The 24,965-nt window shown below is 46.3% G+C and overlaps 1 protein-coding gene across 1 annotated transcript; it reads left to right on the top strand.

The window, feature by feature from the left end:
• dcbld2 (discoidin, CUB and LCCL domain containing 2) lies at nt 1–24,965 on the top strand. The gene is made up of 15 exons (XM_036544967.1): nt 1–661; nt 3,739–3,963; nt 8,024–8,161; nt 12,877–12,928; nt 13,114–13,186; nt 16,695–16,828; nt 17,439–17,479; nt 18,376–18,591; nt 18,928–19,052; nt 20,929–21,109; nt 21,458–21,580; nt 21,848–21,941; nt 22,026–22,075; nt 22,412–22,549; nt 22,659–24,965. Exons 1-15 carry the CDS (start codon nt 550–552, stop codon nt 23,036–23,038), a joined length of 2,082 nt encoding a protein of 693 aa, XP_036400860.1. The 5' UTR covers nt 1–549; the 3' UTR covers nt 23,039–24,965.

Raw genomic sequence — 24,965 nt, 5'->3', positions numbered from 1 at the left:
TTGTTGCTGTTGGTTGCCAATGGTTAACCAGTTGCATCACCCTTGACTTTGTTTCACAGTGCAGCAATGGCAGGAATTCTGTCTTATAATAACAGAACCACCAATCCAGCAGCGTTTTTCCAATATCGCAGTCAAACGTAGGATCACGCTCCAAGGTATACTACTACTATCTTAGAGAGACTCAAGTCGCTCTTTTGTTTGCCGGCACACCTCAGGTCTATATAATTTAAAAATACCGAGGCAGGAAGCGAATTTATCTTTTTTTTGCGGTGCCCACACTCACCGGTCTCCCTCCGTTCGTGAGGTCCTGTTGCATTGTGGGAGCAGCGGAAGTCGAGGAAGTTGTACATTAGATTGGATGCGTTGAAGCTAAAAACTAGTGCAGAGCGAAAGGAGACGAGACGCCGAAAGCGTTAAATTCGGATCGGCGGAGAAATATCTCCCGAGGAAGAACTGATTTCAAAGCGGAGCGAAAAATCTGCGACTACTGACCTGCACGGAGTTTTATAACCCAAAATACTTCATTATGCAGTCGGACCGCAGGCTGGAATGGCCACTTTGGGGATGGTGAGAACGGGACCCAGCGGAGCCGGGGTGTTCTTCATTTCGACACTCACCATCATCATCATCTTCAACACGGGAGCCAGTCAAGCGCAAAAAGGTTGGTGCTTGCAGACCATAATCGAAGAACCTAATTAGCTAACTGCAGAGCAGAACCATACAGTGAAAGCGGCAGAAATTATGTGCGTTTTGCCTTGATCCATTTTGACACATTTTATACCGCTGTACCGTTAACATTAGTTACATGCATACGATGTTTCAGTTGTTTCGTAAAAAGTGTAACTAGCGAACTAGCTGTGGGTTCGATCGGAGAAACAATCACTTTTACAGTGTTGTCAGGGTTTGTTATTGCAGCCGAAATACCCGGGTTGCACAGAAGTATTTCCGAAACAGAGTTTACTAGCCAGGGTGATAGCAACACACCATTTGGCAAAGTTTTCGCAAACAGGGGGGAAGGGCCACATAAAGATAATTTATGATAGTGGCTGACTGTATTATGAACAAAATACCAGTTACATTAGTCTCAAGAGTATCCTGTGTAATCTGTTATTATAAGTGTTCATAGCACATCGTTTCTGGATGGATGCGTTTGATTGTACAATAAAGCCTCAACAGAGAAGTCTTAACTACACGTTGGGAATTTGGTTTTGCACGCCGTGTCTGTTATGTCAGGAGACCGGAGATTTGGGATATTCTCCGAAGCAGATCCGTGTAGAAATAACAGAAGGATGTCATGCAGATGATAGTGTTTTGTTCCGATTTGTCTGGAGCGATTTCGGTGTGTTATGTAATACCAAACTGACCGAGGAGTCATGTCGTGTCCAACGTATTACAGCATATGAAGTCGAACATGATCGTAACGTATTCGCAGCCTGTCGTTGTTGTAAAGTATTTGAGAATTCTGTTTTGTTCTCAGGGATATGCTGCTTGATGTCAGCTTATGTCTTTATTCTTTATCTCGTGCGTTAGTAAACCTGTTTTTCCCTTATTCATGCCTGCTAAGAAGGTCTATGTAAACTTAACAGACCCGCCTAATTCTCAAATCACAAAACAGGGAACAAGATTTCTGTTTGCATTGTTAGTTACATGTACCTGACCAAAACTGGCCTTTCAGTGAGTTTTGGCATATGTGTGATCTTAAGAGGACAAAGAGTGATGTTGGTGGTATGTAGTCCCAGATGGTCCTATTTTTTCTTAGAGCTTCTCTTTAAATCTTTAAAGTTATGATTTTTGCTCTCAGTCTTTTCTCCTAAGAGTGAATCACAAGTCTTAACATTCTTCCCTGGAAAGAAATGACAGCAAAAATCAAGAAGAAAATGAAGAGGTTGGAGAATCAACTTGATGAGATGAGCCACTGATTCTTTTCTGCAGTTTTCTTTTTTATAACTGTGTACTGAGAAGACTCTCCGTCAACAGAGAAGTTAATAGCTATGTGTGAGTGTTCTTTGGAAGTTTTACCCTTGTCCTGCTCAAGGCAGCTGTGTCTGTTGTGGTCGCCCTTGGATTAAATTATACGGAAAAACTCAGACCCTGTCTGTTCTCCAGAACACTTAAATAAATACAGGCAGTGGTCCGTCCATGGTCTGCACAGATAAGCTTGTATTCAGGAATGGTTTGCTAACCCACGCGGTGGCCTTGAGTTTGACTGCGTCTGCAGTGGAACGCTGTGGTCCTTTGCTCTGGTCATGTGCATCTCTTAGGACAACACAGCACACTGCCAGAAGTCTTAACAGGAGTCACTCCTCCACAGGTTATTATGGCGACGTCCGTGCAGCTCGGAGGAATGCGGGGTTGAGACCTCATTGTTGTTCAGCTGATTCCTTGTTTATGTGGCTCTGGTGAACATCCAGAGCACACCTGATATGGGGGCTGAGAGATGAAGAGAGGATATTGTGGGAGAAAGGGGGAGGGTTTGGCTGAGGCTGCAGGACTGGGGTTGAGTCTGCTGCAATTAGTGCACAAGAGGCCCTTCATGAATGTCCTGCAGCTTTGATTCATTCACTGTTCTTTTAAACACTTCTCTTGTTTGTGTTGCGTTGGTTTCATTTGACCACTCTGGTCTTGTAAACCTCAATTTTGAACAAAAATGCACTCTTCGACAAGCATAGAGTGTACAGAGTTTACAGAAATGTGGGAAAAAAAGTGTCCAACAGTTTAAGTGAAGGATTGTCTTTGTGTTTTTGTCGCTGAGAAGAGGAGTTGTTGGAAGTTGAGCCAAACAGCAACTGACAGTTCCATTCCACAGGGAGACTCTGCCAGTTTCTACATGGATGACAGAGAACCAAGTGGGATGTGTGTGCGTGTGCGTGTGCGTGCATGTGTATGGCCATGTGCATGTGCATATATGTATGTGTGTGTGTGTGTGTGTGTGTGTGAGTGTACATGTATGCGTGTGAGTGTGTGTTTGATTACTGCAGCCTTTCCACTGTGTGTCCCTTGCTTGTGGTCTTCACAGTCCAGCGCTGGCCAGGCATGCGGGAATCTCACACGTCACTAACCCCACAGCTGGGCCCCGGAACAAGGGGGGGGGGGGGGTCTGTTTTTCAGCAGAGAACATCAACAGGTGCAGAGGGCTCTGGCTGGAGCTGCAGCCCTGAGTGACACAACTCCACACCCTCTCCCCTAAATTGTCTACTGTTGTTGTTGCTCTGTGTCCACATGTCACTGTCCTGTGTAAAAAGACCTTTTGAGACATGTAATTCACATGTTCCTATATGCTTGTAGCGCATATTACAGTGAAGAATATGTTATAATAACAAGTAGTTTTTATGCTGGGATGGCTGTATAGCTAGTTGACTTAAATAAGGAAGGTTTTTAAAATCATTCTATGGGGGTTATGGGAGTTTCTTTAGGTAGCCCATCAGATGTGAAACATAATTTTTTCTAAAAAAAAAAAAAAAAAAGGCCTCTTGGATTTGAACTAGTGCCCCAGCATTGTAGCATTATGTTATATTATTATCGTTTAGCAGATGCTCTTATCCAGAACAACTTGTATGTTGCAACTTTTATGTGTTACTCACTTATACAGCTGGGCATTTACTAAGGCAAACCCAAGGGTACAGCAGCAGTGCCCCAGCAGTTGAACTAGAAAGCTTTCGGTTATGAGCGCTGCTCCTAATCACTATGCCACACTGCGGCTCATTGTAACCCCATAGTGGCCATGTCTTTGGGTTTCAGGGGATGGCTGTGGGAACACTGTCCTGGGCCCAAGCAGCGGCACCCTGTCCTCCATTAACTACCCCCAGACGTACCCCAACCACACGGTGTGCGAGTGGGAGATCCGCGTGGCCTCTGGGAGCAGGCTCCACTTCAAGTTCGGGGACTTCGACATCGAGGACTCAGACTGCCACTTCAACTACCTGAGGATCTACAATGGCATCGGGCCCAACAGGGCGGAGATCGGTGAGTGCCACGGGGGTGGGGTGTCTGTGAGTCCCTCCGCAGGGGCGCTGTGCCATCTGTCAGAGTGGAGGTGATGAAACACAGGCTGCACTGCAGTCAAATGGCCTGTGTCCCCTGGCCTGCAGACCTGCTGTTGCGTAACAGACTCATTGTGTCAGATAAAGCCAAAGCACTGCATGCATTCAGGGTGTTCAGAAGCAGACAAAAAATGACTGAAATTCTACTGGATAGCTGCCCTACAGCTGCTGTGTAGCATATCCAATGAACGCACGCATTTATTAGATTTACATTTACTTTTATTTACATTTATTCGTTTGGCAGACACTTTTATCCGAAGCGACTTACAAGTGAAGCAGAGTACAAGGAAGAAAACCATAAGGAGTCAAGAATATTAGAAGCGCTGCATGACCAGGTTTCAGTGGGTGGCCAGACAAGGTACAAGCTAGCTGGTAGAGATGATGAGTGCGTTAAAACATTAGATTACATTTTTGTTTATAGTTCAACAGGAAACAGTTTTGAGACATGAGAAATCCCTTTAGCTGGTAGTGTTTCAGGTGCTCAGGTGAGAGCAGAAGAGCTGTGTCTTCAGATGTTTCTTGAACACAGAGAGCGACTTGGTAGAATGGATGAAGTGTGGACGTTCATTCCACCATCGGGGGACAACTTCAGAGCAAGTTCTAGATAGTGATTTTGTGCCGTGATGTGATGGGACCACCAAACGCTGTTCGGTAGCAGAGCGTAGCATTCGGGAAGGAATCATAGATCATAGCTCCGCCCCAGATGTGAGCCAATCATTTATTAATGAGTAGGGGTGTAATGACACACTAATTTGTATTGATGCATCAATACAAAAGCAGAACTGTAGCTGTATCTATGTTGCAAGTGAGAATCGATCCATGTCATTGGTTTTTAAAATTTACTTTTACTCATATTAATGGAACAGCTTGAGTGAAACTTCGACAGTTCTTGTCTTTGAACGTTGAGTGTTATTTCAGTGGGCAGGGGCCCACCTACCTATTTCTTTAGATACATGCAAAACCCTATTTAGCGCCCTTGTTTAAATGTTGCGGTGTTTGAACAGCTACAGTAAATAGTGCTCCTGTGTTGTTGACTCATGTAGGTCTAAATTACATGTTTATGATGTACAATTTGCTATGTCACAAACTCACTCCATATTTAACACTTCAAAGTTAATCCAAAGTTAACATATATGTTAATATGTCCTATCTGCTGTGGCTGAATGAAAATGAGAAAGCAATTCTATTGATTCAGCTGGCCCAGTTTTATTTCATTTTCATAAGACAATCCCTTAACTGCCAGCCGTAGCATGGTCACTGGGTCCCACCAAAACAAAAAGCAGATTACTGTTCTCTCGAGTCATCCAAACAAATACAAATATAAAACAAACCTCACAACTCCACACACATTGTCATAGTTTATATGTTCATTATTAATACACATACTACACTATTTTCACACAATAGTTACAATATTAACAAGCAAAAGTCACAATAGACCTATTTATACACAACAATTGTAACAAACTACAGCACTTTTACAAACCTTGCTTTTGCACTAGACCATTGATCTAAAATTTCGTTGAAGGAGGTTGAACATACCACTTTGTTTTCAATTGATATTATTGAGAGATTCATTGAAGAGTGGAGGTAATTTTTAATAAGTTTCAATTTGCTGAAGGACCTCTCAGCTGAGGCCGCTGTCAGCAGCATTATCAAAAACACTCAAAAGCTGACAGTCAAATTTGTAAAACCAAGCTGAGATTTTTCTTGACAAGCAAGCTGAGCTTATCTCTGGCCTTGTTGACCTTTCAGAATGCGGCTTGCAGGGTAAAACCTTGTATAATATCCCTGCACTTGTCACTTGATTCAATTTCATACTGAGTGACACATTCTTCTAGTTCTTCCTTTGTCTTGTTATCCATGTCAGTAATAAAATGAATTTTTTTCTGAGAGATGCCTCAGATTTTGAAATCGGTTGCAAAGCTCACGGTTCAGTATATTAAGAATTACACTGAATACCGAGCACTTAAAATGTGTTTGAGGATCTTGATCTGATCGGTTGCTGTTGTCACTTTCATCGTGGAACCTTTTCTGTTTGCATCAGCACTTTTTAGTAAACTTTTTGACACAACTTTTTCAAACCCATATAGAAATTCTTTTAGGGAATCAATAAGCATAACAGCTATGTCTAACGATATTTGCACAGATTGCATTGAAATGCTTATGCGTGTGATCTCCTGTAAAAGGTCATATCAAACACTCAAATTCATCAGAAATTCCATGTGCACAATGTTGTTGGATAGTGCTTTTGCATCTGAAGGAATTTTGCCATCTTTGGACACACAATTTTTACAGGCATCAAGTATCCCCCCCAACTGATATTGCAAGGCTTTAACTTAGTCCAGCTTCGCCTCCCAACGTGTATCGCTCAGTGCTTTCAATGTAACGTCAACAAACTCGTTCAAAATGTCCCACCTCTTTACAGATGAAGATCGTGTACAGTCTTTGAATTTGAACACTCTCTGTTAGAGGATGCTGCACTAAACCGTAATAGATTAAGGCTGTGGTTACAATGAGGAATGAATAAGGTTTCTCGTTTTTCTGTTGTATTAATGCTTGTACATTGTGAATCCCTCTCATAAATCTGTCCACAACAAGTAACCTTGTTGTGGTTACAACAAGTCTAATCCCAAATTTTCAGTTTTATTGATCAATGTTTCTGCTAGGCCTTTGCCATCTTTACTTCATTTGCTTGCTAATGCAAATATAATCAAATATGACACTGCATGTTTGGAAGATGCAACTTTTAAAACATGTTCAGCCATTGTGATAATTGTCTTAATGAGTCAATAGCTCAATTAAACCAGGTAAATTGCCGCTTCTTGGGTCTTCTGATGCGGCTTTCTTGCCTCTTAGTGGCAAATTTATATGCAAATTTATACTCCAAATAATTTGCGAGAAGAATTAGCAAAAACAGTAAACTTTGTTTTTTGGAGTACATTAGCCAACAACGTTAAACTCTCTCCCCATTCAATAGGAGGTGATAGCAGTAAGCTTCAGAAAAGTGTCTATTACTCTTTTCTGATTTTGGATATGGACCTCCAGGGCATTCTAAAGGCCCTTTCTCAGCCATCATTTGCCTGAGTGAGTCTCTGATTTCATTGGGTGACGGCGAGTCTGATGGATTACAGTACAGTGCTGCACGTCTCCCCTCTCCTTCACTATTCTGGATGAGTCTGACAGAATCCCTGTGCTGGCTAGAATCCACTGCCCTGATGTCAGATGTCTAGATGGCCTTACTACCCTCCTTTCTAACACTGGAAATTTAGCAAGGCATATGTAGCTCGTCAGTGCCATACTCTACTTCAATCTGCTAGCTAGCGATCTTTGACGACGATGGAATTCTGCTGTGGTTGGATAACCCACACTACTCCCGGCCACTTGCGCTCCTTAATGAGTCTATGCTCATGACCGATAACACTCTGTGCTGGTACTGTACAAATCAAACAGTATATGCTATTTAACCGATTTTCATCAAAAAGGACTTTCCAAGCCCACTGAACATTGTGTGTTACAATGGTTACCATGTTTGTATTTCAAGCTTATTAATTTAACTTTTCTTTATGCTATTTAAAGCTTGCTTTGGTGCCCCCCTTCTGCGGTGCCCCCCTGCATTGCATGTGTTGCATACCCCCTTTTTGCACCTCTGTCAATGGGATACAGTGAACCAATGGTTTGATACACATTTTTTAAAAATATAAAATAAGTTTAAGATTATGTTGAATTATATTACATTGATGTTTGGTAACATGGCATCATATTGCATCATGTTAATGTGAAATCTCAGATATTTTACTTCAAATATATTGTTCTTGTACAGCATCTCAAGCTGTGTTGTTAAATGCCCTGTTTGCACATTGGAAATTGCTCTGGAAAAGAACATCTGCAAATATGTGGATGTATTGTAGTTTAAAGTCAGAGGTTTACACCCCTGTTAGGGAATGGGTGCTAACCCCTTGTCTCTCTGTGTTTGCTTCCAGTGAAGTACTGCGGACTGGGTCTGCAGGTTCCTGAGCTGATCCAGTCCAGCGGGAACGAGGTGACGGTCCAGTTCATGAGTGGGGTTCACAGGTCCGGCCGCGGCTTCGTCCTCTCCTACTCCACCACCGAGCGCCTAGGTACGAGGTGCCAGGCGCACCGCCGTTCCCCCTCCCCCACATCTGCCCACTTGTAAAAGCGGGCCCCGGGCGTGTCCGGTGAACATGCCTGGCGTTGTCCGGGGGCTTGTTTATTTGTAAGCCGGCAGCGGGAAAATCAATACAGATCGATGTGACCTCGGGGGTAAAGAGAGGCAGAGATGCTATCAGTGGAGAGACTGATGTTCCGCGGTGGGGTGAGGTAATTGGTCAATACCGCACTGGAATTATTCCAAATGCTTTTAAACTGAAGGAGGCCTGCATCTTTGTAGTGATAGACTGAAATTGTAGCTGAAGTGAAAAGCCTTTCTGAAGGATTGCGGTGAGGTAGATAATTTTTTCTGTTGCCCTTGAACATTCCGAACCCCGAAACAAGGACAGCGCGTATTCATCCAGGCTCTGGTCGGAAGCGGCTGAATCAGAAAAGGGCGAGTGGCTAGTCATTGTTGGCTGGGTTTCTTGTTTTTGTCCATCTGGGTTTACAAGCTCATGCGAATGTCATTAAAGGCGTCTTTTTTTTCACCTCCTCGTTGACTGGGCAATATGTGGGGCTATAGAGAGATGGGTTTTCGCTGTACACACAGAGGAGAAATAAACATCTCCAATAGACAGAAATTTCTCTCTTCTCAGAAGCGAAGGCTCCGGTAAGAGAAAGCCACTCTTACAGCACTCTGTACAAATCTAATAAGGATTCCTGCTGGGGAATTTCCTCCCATGTGAATTTCAAATGCCGTTTTGGGGGCAAAATGCATTTAATGGAGAGGTACAGATGAAGGAAGAGTCAGAAAGAATTTCTCTTTAATTTGACTTCTGTTACCATTTAAATGCAGAGGGGATTATCCATGTCTGATTTCCCAACTACAGCACATTAATATTGTTTTATCTTGACGTGCCTTCCTCCGAGAGGGAGATGGAAGGGTGATTGTGGACAAAGTGTTTGTGCTTGCAGAAAACCTGATCGGCTTTCTTTTTGTGAAAGAGAGTGGCATGCTGGGGAGAAGAATGGTGGAAATGAGGGAGTGGGAGGGATGATGTTGCTACAGAGTTCTGTCTTTCTCTCTGTATTTCTCCTTCCCTGCCCCTCCCTCTCCCTTCCCCCTCCCCCCACCTGCTCACTCATTAGCCTGTATCAGTTTATCACCCTGTGTCAGAGGGCTGAAGTGCCAGGTGATGGACAGGTGTTCCATTAGCTCAGGATCGATGCCCTGCTGGCCTTGACAAGGGGACGGGTTAATCAGAGGCTGAGAGTGCGCTGGAGGGTAGAAATTAGATCAGGGGGGTGGGGGAGGGAGGCGGGTTCAGCATGCAGGCACTGTTGCGCCGCTCGGTGCACATGCACCATTGGTTCACATGGGGGACAGTCACGCCATTCTTGTGTTCTCAGAGTGTAGCAGCGTGCTGTAGTGCTGTGGAGCAGGTTGCCACTAGAGTTCCAGGTGGGGCACTGCTGTAGTACTCTGGCCTCCATCCGATGATCCAGCTGTATAAACGGATGATGTGTGAAGCGCATAAGCCGCTCTGGGTAAGCAGCTAATGCAGTGTAATGTCCCGGCTCCGCTGTGTGGATGTGAGGAGAGGCCAGCAGCGGTGCGCTGGCTGTCCCGGGAGGGGAGGCGTTTCCAGATGGTGGTTATGGCAGAGACCGAGCTGGGGTAACCGCAGAGGCAGAGGGCGCCCGACCGCGTGCCGTTGTCAGGCAGCTGCGAGGAGAGGCCCAGAGAGCTGTTGCCTGGCTGGCGGGCCTCTCTGCGCGGGCGAAGTGCTGGGGTGGGGGTGTCAAACGGAGTTAGCACTGAGGCTTCTCTGAGGCGGTTTCTGCTGTCTGTGCAGCAGTAATATCACCCGCTGATGAGGCAAAGCAGTCTCTCACTGGAGCGGCTGAAGATCTGATCTGTGGGTGAAGGGTCATGTGGAAGGTCAGCCTAGTCAACACCTGCACTGGGGGGCAAAGGGCAAAGGTCAGTGACTGGGAGAGAGAAAGCACTCTGAGAAAAGGCTGTTTCCTGTGCAGGGGTGGTAGTAGATTGAATGGAGAGTAGTGTATTGGACAGTATCAAACCACAAATCAAACCATGATGCAAGCAACACAATTAAAAATACAAAAGAGTCAAGCAAAACCAGCTTGATTTCATTTCAAGGAGGATGTCTGTGGGGGGTTTGTGTTTGAATCTCTTCCTGTCTTGTTGGATTTCTCACTGGCTCGCTTGTGTCATGCTGAAAGACAACCGTGTATAAAATGCACAATACATTCTCCTCCAATGTCTGACGAATTGAAGAGACAGAGTGGGGACCATGTCAGCTTGCAGGTGGCGGGGGACATTTCGGGATGAGAGGGTGCTGTAACAGTGGAGGTTTTGCCCCCGTGCAGTTCCTAAAAGCAATACATAAGAGGCAGGCAGCTAATTGGATCCAGGCACATCTTAGAGAGCTGAGCTCCCCCTTACTCCTTAGCTTCAAACCCCAGGGAAATTTGGAAGAGACTTTTTCACCCTGTTATTAATCATTGGAGACAGGGGAAGCACCAGCTTTAACACACTCTCAAACCAAACACCGGTAAACCTGAAACAATGGGCTAAACCTCTAAACGAAGGCTGTTATCCTTGATTTTTGTTTGCAAAGCGAACAGGGTATGTGGTTTGGCAAATTACAGGTTCACACATACACACGCGCACACACACACACAATAGGAATATTATGTTTCATGAATTCCTAAATAAAATTTTCAAATCCTGCAGAAACTCAGTTGGTTGACTGTTTTGACAACATAACAGGGTTGTTGAGAGTTTTAGAGAAAGCTTAAAGTTAGCCTGGTTCTTGTTCATGTCTCTCACACACACGGTCTGCCTTGGCGGTATGGGGGGGGAGATACTGTGCACCAGGGCATCTGTTTGAAGTCCCCGCAGGGATTTGGGCGGCACTGGGGCTCGGGGCGTACCATGCGGTGGGAAGCACCCTGTTATCAGCCAGCGCAGGCATAACTCTTGCCTATGCGGGCTGGACCAGGACCAGCTCAGATTACAGCGCGGCAGACACTCCCACAGCTCAGTGCTGCAGAGGCACTGAGTAGGCACGCATCTGCTTCCCTCTCTTTCTGCAGGCTTTCACACTGCACTGCTGTTTCCAGGTTCATTAGCAGCCCTCCTGAATGTATCTACAGCCATTTCAGTCATCCATCTATAGCAATTTCATCTAGAGCAATATCAGTTGTGTGTCTAGAGCAGTTTCAGTCATGCTAGGCATTATCTAGCTTCTTGTTGTATGCTTGCTCTATTAAATGGATGGTAAGGATATGAACAATGTGTAGCTCATTCCGAAAGCCTCACTTTGTCCTGTGAACTGCACTGTATTCTCTGTTTTGGAAAGGATGATGTGGGTAGGGGTGGAGGTGGGGGTGGGGTTGAGAATGTCACTCATAACAGTATGACCACTGACACTGGAGCACTCACCCTTCATCAAAAGCTTTTATCCCCCTCCTAGGAGCAGAAGGTATCACATTACTGAGTCCCACGGGGGGCAGGGAGTTAGAGACCATCACTGAGGAGCTAGATAAGAAATGAACTGCCAGACTCAATCAAATCAGGATGTGATTTCTTTTAAAAGGGGAAGATAAAAGCATCAAATGAAATGGCGGGAGCTGAATGCTCTCTCTTAGCGGGCTGTAGGTTAGTGATTCCCTCTGACGCTGCTCTGCGGACTTGCTTTATGATTGTGTCTGTCAATGAAGAAGGGAAGCAGATGAGGTCATGATGCCCCCGTTTGAACGTATCCTTGCGGTTCAGGATTTTATTTAGCGTGTGGCGCAGTGCGATTGCTTATCAATGATGGCCATGCTCTCCATTTTTGTAAAGTATGGTCATTGTATACACTCTAAAGATAGGAGTGTATTATGTTGTGCTAAAAATACTGATATGCGGATGCAGAGTCCACTCTGAATGGCAAGCCCTGGCCAGAGTCATATAGGTAAGTGACTGTGTGGCAGCCCGCGTGATGTGAAGGCCGCCGTGACCGTGTGGAACGCAGGGGGCCAGATGCAGTGACTCACTGATTGCCCAGGCCTCCATCATCCCGGCAAGTTTGACTCACCAGAGGGCTAGCTGATGTGGAATTGCCCCTGAGGCTGCCGGCGAAGCCGCTGAATTCCTGCGCCATGATGGTCCTGTGGCGAAGTGGTCAGTTCAGGATGGCGTTGTGTTACCGGTCACTAAGCTGGGAGGCGATTTTTGGGCGGTTGTGTCATTCGTGGTGGGAGTCTCACCAAACGCCTCCGCTTTTGTCCGACTTCTAGCTACTCAGCAATGTGGGTTGCCGGTTTGAGACAGAGTGTTGGTTTTCATGAGGGAGAGTCAACAATGAGCTGATAGAGATGAAAGAGGAGCCCCCTGTTTGAGCTGTGAGGCCTTCCTCCTCCTGTTGTCTGATCCCCAGCTGTGCCAACAAGCCCTCCTGCTTTGTTTGCTGTGGACAGTAAAGTGAACGTGTCCAGGGCAAGGAACGCCAGCGTTCCACAGATGGCCATCGAGGGGGCGGGGGGGTGCGTAAAGCTGAATCCCCTGGGCAGCTGAAGCCATAAAGCCCCAGTTGTTTAGGCACGCAGAGTGCAGGCACTACCCTCATCCCTCATCAAGTGGGACAGGTCTTTAGCACTGTGCATTAATGTGTACTTACTCTTGTACTATTGGACTCTGTTCGCTTTTTAGATCTGATCACCTGTTTGGACAAAGGAATACATTTCACAGAGCCAGAGTTCAGGTAAGATTTTTTTTTTTTGGTCAACATTCATTTATAGGAACCAATCATACAAAGGATTATAGACATTATTCAGATCCCAGGGTTTTTGTTTTGTTTGATTGAGCAGTTCTGGAGCAGGAGAATTGTGTCATGCATGTTGTCACGCTTTCTGCTTGGATTAACATTAAGTGTTCTTACGTTTGCAGCAAATATTGTCCTGCAGGGTGTCTGACTGCCTTTGGGGAGATTTCAGGAACGATCCCCCATGGGTACAGAGATGTGAGTATGGCTTTGGTTCCAGTAAATCAGTGAAGAACCCTTTGTGTGTGTGCACCTCAGAGGGAATGCATGGGAGTGACAGAGCAGGCTATTAGTCAGCACTGGGGCCTCGGTCCGATAGGCACAGGCCTTGACTCCAGAGAGAGGGGGAGTTTTTTGGAGGGGGGGTTTCAGGTTCAATGACGCATACTTCAGCAGGGACTAGCTCAGCTCCCACCCTCCAGCCCCTGCCACTGTGGAATGTTCACAACACAGTACACCCACCCTGTGCTGCAGCCTTTAACCCAGTCCTCAAAGTGGAAACCGTGATACACAAGGGCTTCATTTTGGCTCTCAATTTAGTGCTGTCTTAATCAGGATCAACCAGCTACTAGGGAGCTTGCACCCAACTAATAAGGGTTGTTAGGTAACTGACTTAGTGGCCTTCTGCTTAGCTTCCATAGAGGAAAATGAACAGTGAAGCGAAAATATCAGTGTCGTGCCTCATGCCGTAAATTCCTGCACGGGCAAGAGATGTCTCTGCGTGTGGCGGGGCTGGCATGCTTCATGCACATCACTCACCTGTTGAGTCATTTGATCTGGTCTGCCTGTGTTTGAGTTTCTGGTTGGTTGACCCCGTGCAAACACAGCCCACGCCTCAGGCTGTGGGCCAGCCCCTCCTGCTGATGACCTCATGAAGGCCTGGCCCGTCCACGGCTCAAGCTTCAGGCTGTCAGTGGAGAGCCTCTGGAAGGTGACCTCATGCTTACTTAGCGAGTCACGGTCGGGTCACAGGGCTGGGCGGCCGATGACGAGACTCCCACAAGTCACTGTGGGGAGAGGTTAGCTAATTGTTTGGCCGGATACCTCGCTAATGTCGACCAGCTGTTGGATGCAGGCGAGTGGGCGCTGGCCAATCAAATCTAGGATTTAACCCCTTCCCTGCGGCATTCCTGCAGAACGGCTTGCATTGAGGGCCTGGCACACGGTTCTGTATTCATTTTTAGGATGGGAGAGCACAGGATCAGTGCATTTGCATTCTTCAATCCTAAATCAGTCCAGCACTGGACAGCCTGCTCCAGGCTGAACTCATCACCCTGTTTTCTTATGCAGACATGTAACTCAACATGGAAGAACAATATACTACACATCAACAATGACAGCATAACGTGGTCTTGGGCTTGACAATAAAGATGTAGCGGTTTTTTCCTAAGCGTTCATCCTGCATTTAACAAACACATTTTTGTGCAGCGGGGATGTGGTCCTTCATGGCTGGGAACACAATTGGAACCATCCTCACTCCAGGATGAAGTGGAATAATGTGATCGGAACATTCAACGTTCCGGCCACCCCCTAGTCCAGAGGGACCCCGCATGGCGTGGAAAAACGCGCGGTCTGCTGATGGGTGACTGGCAGACAAACGCGCGGGACATTTGGCCGACTGGCTCGGTGGTGGCAGGGGTTGTGGGGGGGGACCCGGGCCTTGCCAGACAAGGCCACACGTACTTGCTCACAGAACGGTTTCTCAGGGAGGCCCCGTCCTCTCTGGAGCAGGAGAGCCGTGGAAATGTTCCGCTGTGAGTTTCTTCTCTTTCTCAGCAGAGCATGGAAAGCGCGGTGCAGCAGAAGTGCCTGTTTATTTTGGTCTGTTAGCGCGGCGGTTGTGGGGGTGCTACTTTGCTAACCAGCAGGAAGTGGTGGCTGGCTGTGGGATGCCTGTACACTGAATGGGCCAGTGTTTCCGAGGGCCCCGGGTATGGAACCTCGCCTCTGTGGTCAGTCTGGCTCTAGGGTGTTAGCCACAGCCCTGCCAGCTGCTCTACCCTCCGGGGAGGAACCCAGGGAGCCATGGGGGGTGAGGTGGGACAGTGAGGAGGGGGAAGGGGGGATCCACTGGTCTTCCAGTAAAGCCTGAAGCCTCCCCCGTTCCCCCTGGCAGTTGACACTCATTGTGGAAACTGTGTCAGCTCTGATTTAAGCCGTGTCTAACCATTTACACCAAAGCCTCAACCCACATGCATCATCTCCCTCTTACTCTTCTGGAAGCTCACTGGCCTGCTCCCCTCAGCCTTCGCGTGTCACTGAGTTCCTGTGGTGAATCTTGTTGACTTTGAGCAGGTTAAATGACATCTGTGCGTTAAAAAGCGGTCGGTGGCTTATTATTCTTTCCAAACCTTGGCGGGGTTCGCCAGCTTGCGTCCTGCTGCAGGACGTGGTATTGTTCTGAGTCAGTGCTTTCTTCTCTCTCCCTTTGTGGCATGAGGTGAACCAGAGGCAGCTTTTGACAGGCAGGCTACAGAAATGAGCTATTTGCATGTATCCTCTTTGTGAGAAATGCCTGCATACTTTACCTCCATGTATTCTATGTACCTGTTCTGTCAGTACGCTTTACCTCTCCATAACCATGTAGCCACAAGTGACTAGCTAAAAAGCATAAGCAGCTGCTGTAAAACCTCTAGAGTGCCTAACAACAGGGTGTGAATAGGAGGCAGATTCATGCCCAGACTACATCTACAGCGAATGGAAGCAAGTCTGGAGAAATGCCTGTGCAATGCCTCCATTAAAATGAATGAAGCAGCTACGCTGGGTAGAGCCTTTAATGCCTGTCAAAATAATAGAACTGAGGTCAGTGCAAGTCTCCTTAATGATTGGAATGTCTCAGCAAATCTGCTGTTCTGGTTCCTATTGTAGCATCCTCTTGTGGAGGTGGGAAAATTGGTGAGGTTAGTTGTAGAATGCTAATGTAAAGCAGGAGGTATCTTTGTGTGTAATCATTATTGGGTTCAGTCAAGTGCGTTCTCTTTAGCAGTGGCAGTATTTTGGAACTTCCTGCTCACAGCTGGAGGAAGTGAAGCTCTGGGAGGTTCTGGGATGGTATCTGTGTGTTTTTGTGTGTACTTGCCTTAATGTGTGTGTGTATGTGTATTTGCCTGTGTGTGTGTATTTGTCTCTGTGGGTGTGTGTGTGTGTGTGTGTGTGTGTGTGTGTGTGTGTGTGTAAGAAGGGTCAAGTTGCAGGCCATGCTATTTCATTCTAGTGGCCATGCTGTTTTCCCCTGCATTCCCCTGCAGTGCATCAGAGAGAGTTTGAGATGTTTCTCTTTGTGGTGTTGTTGAAGACTCTCTGGCTTCCTGTGCTCTTACCTCACTGTAACCCCCTCTCTATTTCTGTCTCTCTCTGACCTCCTTATTACCCCTCCTGAAACCTTACCTCCATACCCTCCTCATGCCTCCACCCTCCTCCTTACCCATTTACCCTCTTCACCCCTTTACTCTCCTCCTTCCTCCTTTCTGTCCTTGTTACCCCTCAACCCTCCTCTCCCCCCTAACTGTCCTCCTCATCCCTCTACCCTCCTCCTTACCCCTATGACTTCATCCTTCCCCCTCTACCCTCCTCCTTCCCCTTCTAACCTCTTCCTTACCCCTATAAACTTCTCCTTACCAATCTACTCTCCTCCTTACCCTTCTGACTTCACCCCTCTGGTCCTGGCTTGGTCTCTCTCCCTCTCCTCTGCTGTCCTGCCCTGCAGTCCTCGTCCGTGTGCCTGGCCGGCATTCACGCCGGGGTAGTGTCTGATGCTCTGGGTGGCCAGATCAGCGTGGTCAGCAGCAAAGGCATCCCCTACTACGAGAGCACACTGGCCAACAATGTCACCTCCACCACGTGAGTGCTCTTACCTCACAGCCCCGCCCTGTCACAGCTCTGTGATGTGCCCGGCCATTTTGCAAGCCTCCACTTTCTCCTGCAGCTGGGAGAATCCATACACAATGCTGATAAAGCCTAGAACAGAGTTACAAAAGGAACATCTATAGATCTACAGATCGTCTCATAACAGATCATCTGATAACCACATACTCTCATAACAGATGATCTAATAACTAGATATTTGGCTCCAGCATTCCATCTGTCCTTGGTACTTCCTTGTTTAGGAGGTTCCACTTGGCGGGAGGTTCTGGTGCTGTCTGGGTTGCTATGCTAGTAGTCATGGACATTCTACATTAGGCCACCACTCAAGATATAAGAGCACTTACAGCTTTAACAGTGTGATGGACATTTTTTAAAAATTTAGTCAAGCTCTGTACCTGACACTTGCAGCTGTATATCTACTCTAGGCCATTTATACAGCTTCTTTTGACCTGGAATAATATATTTTATGTAATAAGTTACCTATCCTACAGGCTCATTTCTACACTGGTGCACTCCCTCAGAACCTCTGTCTCTTGGTTTCTGGGATCGTTATGTCCTGCCTGATTAGATTCTTCTCCTCCCTCAGCGGCCTTTTGTCCAACAGCCTCTTCACCTTCATAACCAGTGGTGAGTTTGACTCCTGCTTCATTATAAATGCAGCCTCGACGTATACTGTTTTACCTCTGTTGGATTATGTGCTCAACATAGTTCAACCCTGTCTTTGCTGTTGTCACAGCAAAAAGTCAGCGATCATATGGTACATTTTAAAATACTGATTCATTGAGCTGGATATTTCCTAAAACACTGTAGGTGAAGCACATTACTCAAGGGTGTACAGGTATAACAGCATAACAACAAAGCCCAACCAGTGGTTCAAACTCACAGTTTTGCGACTCTGACTTCAGGTCCCTTGCTACTAGTCCAACTGCTACCCACTATAAACTTCTGCACGCTTCCATACATATAATCCCTCCTCCCAAAGCAAGGTTGAATATGATCATATTACATATAATGAATTCCATATTTTGTGTTATTATATATCATATTATATAGATGATGTTTTTTTTTTCTTTTGACCTGGTTCTTCAGACATTTCTTCTCACTGTTTCTGGCTGTCCTGTAGGAACATGTAATGAGACATTCAAAAGTAGTGAGACACAGGAGTGCTTCATACATTGAAAAAACAGGCTGCCCACTAGTCCATCATTCACTTGCTTACTGAAGCCACGTATCCTGGGTATTTTATGAGGCTAACAGTTTTACATGTTAGCTGTTTGCACAGCTGAATGGTTCCTGAAGTAGTTTGGGCAAAACATCTCAACAAAGGGTTAAGCACCACATCACCCAGCCCTGCTCCCTTACCACAGAAACTCACACCAACATCTCCTTTCAGTTTGCAGTATTTTGTCCCTCCAGAAAGGGTTCTGTGCGGGCAGTTGTGAAGCACAGTAACTGTGTAGGTGCAGCAGATATGTATCAGCTCTCTGATCTTTCCCTCCCCGCCTCTCTCCCTTACACTGCAGGCTGCTATGGGACTCTGGGGCTGAAGGCGGGTGTGGTGCGCGAGTCCCAAATTTCCGCCTCCACCGTCTGGGAGTGGAGCGACGCTGATGGCCAGCCCAGCATGTGGGGGCCCTCGGGGGCCCGGCTGAAGAAGGCGGGACGCCCCTGGGCCGCTGCCCACAGCGACCAGCACCAGTGGATACAGGTTGACCTGAAGCGGGAGATGAGGATCACAGGTACACAGGAAGGGATGGGGGAGACAGGAAAAGATGCGTGGAGGAGTTGGAGAAAGCATGGCAGACAGTAGAGTCTTAACTATGTTTTTAAAGCAATTTTTACAGTAATTTATTATAGCTGTAAGTGTTGCTCTGATTGCTTTGTGTCAGTGCAGGATAAGAAGTGATAATTAAATGTATAGGCAAAATGATGAGTCAAGAGGGACTGAATGGCTTTCTCTTGTTAGTAGTGTGTTATGTTCAAAGTACAGTTTGATAAGGTACAAATGATGGATCAGTTTTTTTAGAAGCCAAACATAAACAAAATATCCCAACCTAATCTCTCTCCACCCCCAGGAATTACTACTACGGGCTCCACCCTCATCGAGTACCCCTTTTATGTGTCTGCTTACCGGGTTCTGTACAGCCAGGATGGTCAGCACTGGCAAACCTTCAGGGAGGCAGATATTGACCGAGACAAGGTAGCAGTCTGGGTCTTTGTGGTGTGTTGGTGCAGTTTGCTGTCATAATACATTATTTGCTTGACTTACTGATGCCCCTGGTGCCCATTTGAATGTATTTGGAGAGTAGCCCACAGGAAGACACAGGCAGTGGTTTCATTTTGTGTTTGTTGCCTTTTCTAAATGGCATTTTTATCTTTTCTGAGGCAATGAATTTTTATGACATAAAGACATGAATATAGAGGAGTCCCGATGAGCCTCACACCAAAGGAAATGTTCACAAATCCAGGCTATAAATTAAAGTCTCTGAATCACTTCAGTTCAGTCCGCAACAGCAAACAAAATGACATTGGAATCCAGGAGGGAGAAAAATAAGGAGAAAAACAGTTGTCAAAAAGCACTATCCCAAAAAAGGTCACCCAAAGAACTGAAAAACATTCAAAAAAGAGGTTCAGAACTACTTTTGCACACCAAATGATCTCTTACAATCCTGCTGCAATGGAAGCCTGAAATCCATCCTGCTCTGCACGGCTAGCTAGCTCTTGGAAAAACTGCACCACAGCCACAACAATACAAAGTGTCCCCTGTGGACTGGGAACACCCCAAACCATGGCCATACCTGCAGACTTAGAGGCACTTGCCCCAAAGGCAAGGAAAACATGTTTCCTTATAAAAGATCCTTTTTTTGGCAAGGAAAATATGTTTCCTTATAAGAGATCCTTTTTTCATTGTTATATTCATCATGATTTTATCTCATTTTCATTTCATTTCGTAAAACTCTCATATAATGCATGTTACAGCTGGACTTTTTCTGTTTCAATTTTTGTTGGTTAATTTTCAGGGGGTGAAAATGCCCCAAATGTGGCTCTCTGTTGGTTTGCTGTGTTGCGTTGAGTCTATGAAGCCCTGTGATAGCCCGGGAGACTGATGGCCACTTAAACTCCCCTGTGCCATGAGCTCACCCCTGTACGAGCTTGGAAGTATGAATCATTTAATGGGATCCTGCGAATGACGTGCTCAGCAACAACGCAGCACTTAACGCTCTCCACTGTGTCATCACGGCCGCCTATCTGCGAAAAACGAAAACATGCACAAATACATCGGGGGTGATGTAATCTCTCTCTCTCACACACACACACACGCACATGCACATGCACACAGACACACTCATACACACAATGGAAATGTTTGGTTGAGTTGTGTCCAGTCCACAACACCCTCTGACACCGTGTTTTCCTAAGAGCAGATGTGCAGTAGAGGGGAGCTGTACTTTTTCTCAAATGATCGGTAATGCGCTGGTAATGTTCAGGCCCCACTGCAATGGAATGTTCCAGCTTTTTTGTGATCAAGTGCTCGAGCTGTCTTGATTTAGAGTGTCCAGGCTCTCTTGATTTGAAACGTTAAGGCTCAGTTGCGTAGGCTCTGTTGTGTAATCTTGGGTGTAATTCTATCGTGGCCTCAAGAGGTCAGGGGTCGGTGTGCCTGTGATTCCCCACAGCTGCCTCTGCGATACTTACTTTGGCGTTTTAAACTTTACTACTATTTCACCAGCAAAACATAATTCAACTGAGGGCTGATCTCCCTACAGCATGCAACACAGTAACAATAGGACAGAGCACGGCATATACACACAGTAACAGTGAAAAGCACAGCATATACACACACAGTAACAGTACAACAAAACACAGCATATACACACAGTAACAGTGTGGAAAAGCACAGCATGCACACACACTAACAGTACAACAAAGCACAGCATATATGCACACACATGTGTAATGAACAGTACAGTTTAATGAGGATGACTGTTTATTTCTGTATATGTCATACCTTTCAGTGACAAAAGTTATTTGTGACTTTCTTGGCTATTCACTTGTTGTGTTTGTTTTACTGCCAGATTTTCCAAGGAAACATAGATTATCTCCATGAAGTGCGCAATAACTTCATCCCACCGATCGAGGCGCGATACGTGCGTGTGAGCCCCACCCAGTGGCAGCAGCGCATTGCCATGAAGCTGGAGCTGCTAGGCTGTCAGTCGCATACCAATGAGGGAACCTTCAGACGTGCTCCAGAGACAGGTACGATCCCCACACACCTCCAGGGGTACTTCAGAGCCAGGGACTATCTTCACGCAGGTGAGTTACCTGCCAGGTGAGGTTCCCACGCAGAGATGTGAACAGAAGCTGTAAAACCTGGACAGGTTCTTTTGCCTGCCTGTTTTGTCATCAGAATCAGATATTCCATTGAATTCTATTGACTGAATGTTCTTAAGCTGATTGGCCATTGTTGTGGGAATCACATGCATTTTCCATAGGTGTGTGTATCTTTTGGTGTGGGTTGGGTAGCAATGAATTCCATGGACTATCTAGTTTCAGTGCAAGTCTGAGTCGAATGCTCACTTCCTGTTCCTTCATTTGGTTCACCAGTGAGACCCCGAATCTTCCGTCCGTCGCCCCCAAAACTCAGCACCAACCCCCCACTCCAAAGCGACAAGACCACTCTCACCCCGGACATTCGCAACACCACCATGACTCCAAGCGACAGCAACAGTAAGAACACCCCCCTTGTGGTCATCCCCTATGGCTTTTCCTGTATCTCAGGGTCTAACCCCAACCTTAACCAGCCCAACTGTATGATTCCTCAGGTGTGATACAGCGTAATATACCATTTGAAAAAGAGACAATGAGAGCGGTAACTGTGCTTCTTGGGCAGTAGAGGGTATCAGTGGTCCTTTTTGAAAGACAGGCAGTGTGGGTTTACCCAGAAGTCACTGTGGTGGAGGCAGGAATAATGTCTCTGGTTGTGGCTGCTTCTAGGTGTGGCGCTGGCGGCGGTGTTGGTGCCCACGCTGGCCATGGCTCTGACTGCCCTTGTACTTGCCCTGGTTTGTGCCTGGCACTGGAGGAACAGGTGAGCGTCTCCTCAAGCGGGATTGTGTCAGTGTACACCTGCACAGGTGAACCCTAGTGTCACGCTCTCTCATCTCGTCCACAGGAAGAAGAGCACAGAGGCTGTATATGACCTTCCACAGTGGGACCGCACAGGTAACCTGTCCACGTTGATTCAGAATGCTGTTCTGTTCCAGAAGGGCCTCTTATAGGCACTCCTAGGTCACAGTTAGTATGTCACAGCAAAGGTTATCTGTGTGGCATTGTGGGAAGGAGCAGGGCTCATAACTGACAGGTTGCTGGTTTGATTCCCCGCTGGGACACTAATGTCCTTGGGCAAGGTACCCACAGTTGCCTAGTAAATATTCAGCTGTATAAATGGATAAAATTGAATCTATGTAAGTCACTCTGGATTAGAGAATCTACAAAATGACAGTAATGTAATGTAATCTGTTGTCCAATGGATCTGTCTTCTCTCTGTTTCTTGCTCAGGTTGGTGGAAGGGCATGAAGCAGCTTTTGCCCTCCAAGATGTCAGAGGGGGAGGAGTCAGTGGTGCGGTACAGCAGCTCTGAGGTGACCCGTTTAAGAGGGAGAGAGACCGCCCCTGTGCTGCTGGCTGAACCCGCAGGTACGTGTCCTTGCCTGGAGTCTTTACTATTTACCCTCAGTGCTTAACGTTGCAGTTATTTCAGGTAGTGGGTGTCACCATCTCCCCCTCACTCTGATCCCCCCTGCAGAGTATGCCCAGCCTTTGGTGGGCGGGGTGGCCGGAGCCCTGGGACAAAGGTATGCTGAGTCTGACCAATATGATGCCCCGCTGACGGACATATACCACGCTTACGCCCAGCCCCTGCCCACCTCGGGGCCGGAGTATGCCACGCCCATTGTTCTGGACATTGCCGGTCACCCGGTCTCAGGGCCTCTAGGACAGGTGTCCGTGTCCACATTCAAAGGGCATGGCCCTGCGCCCCTCCTCCCGCGGACAGACAGTGGCCGGTCAGGAACGCGCCCTCAGTATGACACGCCTAAAAACATGCCGGGACAGGCCCTGCCCACAGACGAGCTGGTCTACCAGGTCCCCCAGAATGGTGCCCAAAAAGAGACTGAAAACAGCTGAGGGAAGCTCACGATGGGGGTAAGGGGGACCGCGAGGGGGTGACCCCCAGCAGACCCCTGACTAGACGAGCGGGAAAACACCCACACTTGGAGTAGGGCCACAGGGGATGACCACACCCCTAAAGGTGGCGGCCTGCTTGGGTCCTGCACGCACACACTGCCTCTATTTATGGTTTGATATGGAATATGTATGCCCATATGTGCACAGAGTCCGCCTTTTACGATATAGTGCCATTCCAGTCCTATCACTGAATCATGATATGAATGTTCACCAGGAGAACTCTCACTGCTGTGTCACAGCACATACTAGACTATAATTATTGTGTGTTTTGTTGTTTTTTTGTGTACAATGTCAAACTGTGAGGACCTTTAAACACTTTGTTTCTTTCATCCTTTCATCCTCTCACACACCGAAATTGTTTGTCCACACCTGAGTGCATTGGACTCAGAGTGTGGTTCACGTTGGCTTTGGCAGCTTCTGTTCAGAGGGTGAATGCACACTCAACCTAACATGTTTTCCCAGACCGCCTTCATTTCTGATCTGTAGACTTATATTGCACCATTTCTTTTGGCCTGTCAAAGGTCAGAGGTCATGCTCATGAGAGGGGAATGGGTGCTCCTTGTTTCCTATCACTTGTACCATGGTACCATTTGTTTTGTATGTTGTTGGAAATTTAGCTGTATCATGGCTGACAGATGAAAGCATGTCAATTTGAAGATATTTTATGTCTTGGAAATTATAGTGTCTAATGCCAAAGTACAAAAAGTTAATGGCTCACTAATCCTTGTCACTCAATTTTTAAATGTTATTATTTTTTGAAAGCAAGACATTAGTTGTTTTCAAAAAATAACACTATTTAGTTTTATTCACTTTCATCTCTTGCTGATGAAAAATGAAAGAAGCATTTAACAATGTGTGTGAGGCCACCAATGAGGTGGATGCAAAATTTGATTCCCAGAGGCTGGTTGCCAGGGTGACAAATGGGGTTTCCAGGAAGCGATTGCACTCATTGTGAAGGATATTTCACCTAAAGTGACTGGTGCCAACGCCAAAAAATCACTCAAGCCTCATTTGTGTCAGGAGAAGATACAGTTATTAGTGTCCGTGCCAAACAAGATACATCATTTAATGACTGATAATTGACACAATTTTCAGTGTTTTATATCCTGAGAGACTGGTAGAGATGGACACATAACACTTAAATTCCAGTTTCACTTGCATAACGGCAGTTTGTATGCCAAAATTAACTGGCGTGTTAGGCAGTCTTGTTAAAAAAATTGTTGATTTTTTTGTATTAGATCAAATGTTGGCTAAAATTGTTTGTCTAATTATGCATGTAAGAATGCCTACCCAGTATGTGTTAGTGTTAATATGATATCCTTTCACATGTAGGTGCTAAATTAATGAAAATTGACATGCTAGTGATTCCACCAAAATGTGATATCTGTGGTTAGCACTGACAGGGGTTCTGCAGCTGTAGAAACACTCAAAAAGTCATGTTGGACTTAAACGTACGGTACATAGAAAAACTAGAGGATTGTTGTCACTGATAATGATGGTCTTGACAAGCCAAAACAAAAAAAAAGAAAAAAGCAAACACAAAAAACACAGCTAAGCAGGCTAGTGAATCTTTCCCTTTTTCCCTCTTGTCTTTACATCTACATTACACCTGGCCTTCTACCAGTGGCTGCACAGTTGGATCTCAGCAGGTGTTAGGCTGGGGTTTCCAGTAGAGCTTACTGGTGTGCCAGGTGTCAGTGGTGTTCTGTGTATGGGAGTGAGGAGGAACACAGAAAGGCCCCTGCTTCTGAGTGAATCCCTTCACGAATGTATCTCCTGTTACCTCGGCATGTGCTGTAGTCACTCTGTTTGTGTTTGCTGTTATAATGTGTAGAGTGTATAGAGAAAAACGCCATAGTCGGTTCAA

The sequence above is a fragment of the Megalops cyprinoides genome, chromosome 14, assembly GCF_013368585.1.
Source record: "Megalops cyprinoides isolate fMegCyp1 chromosome 14, fMegCyp1.pri, whole genome shotgun sequence".
Lineage (NCBI taxonomy): Eukaryota > Metazoa > Chordata > Actinopteri > Elopiformes > Megalopidae > Megalops > Megalops cyprinoides.
The sequence above is the reverse complement of the archived record's forward strand: the minus strand, read 5'-3'. Positions and strand labels throughout refer to the sequence as shown.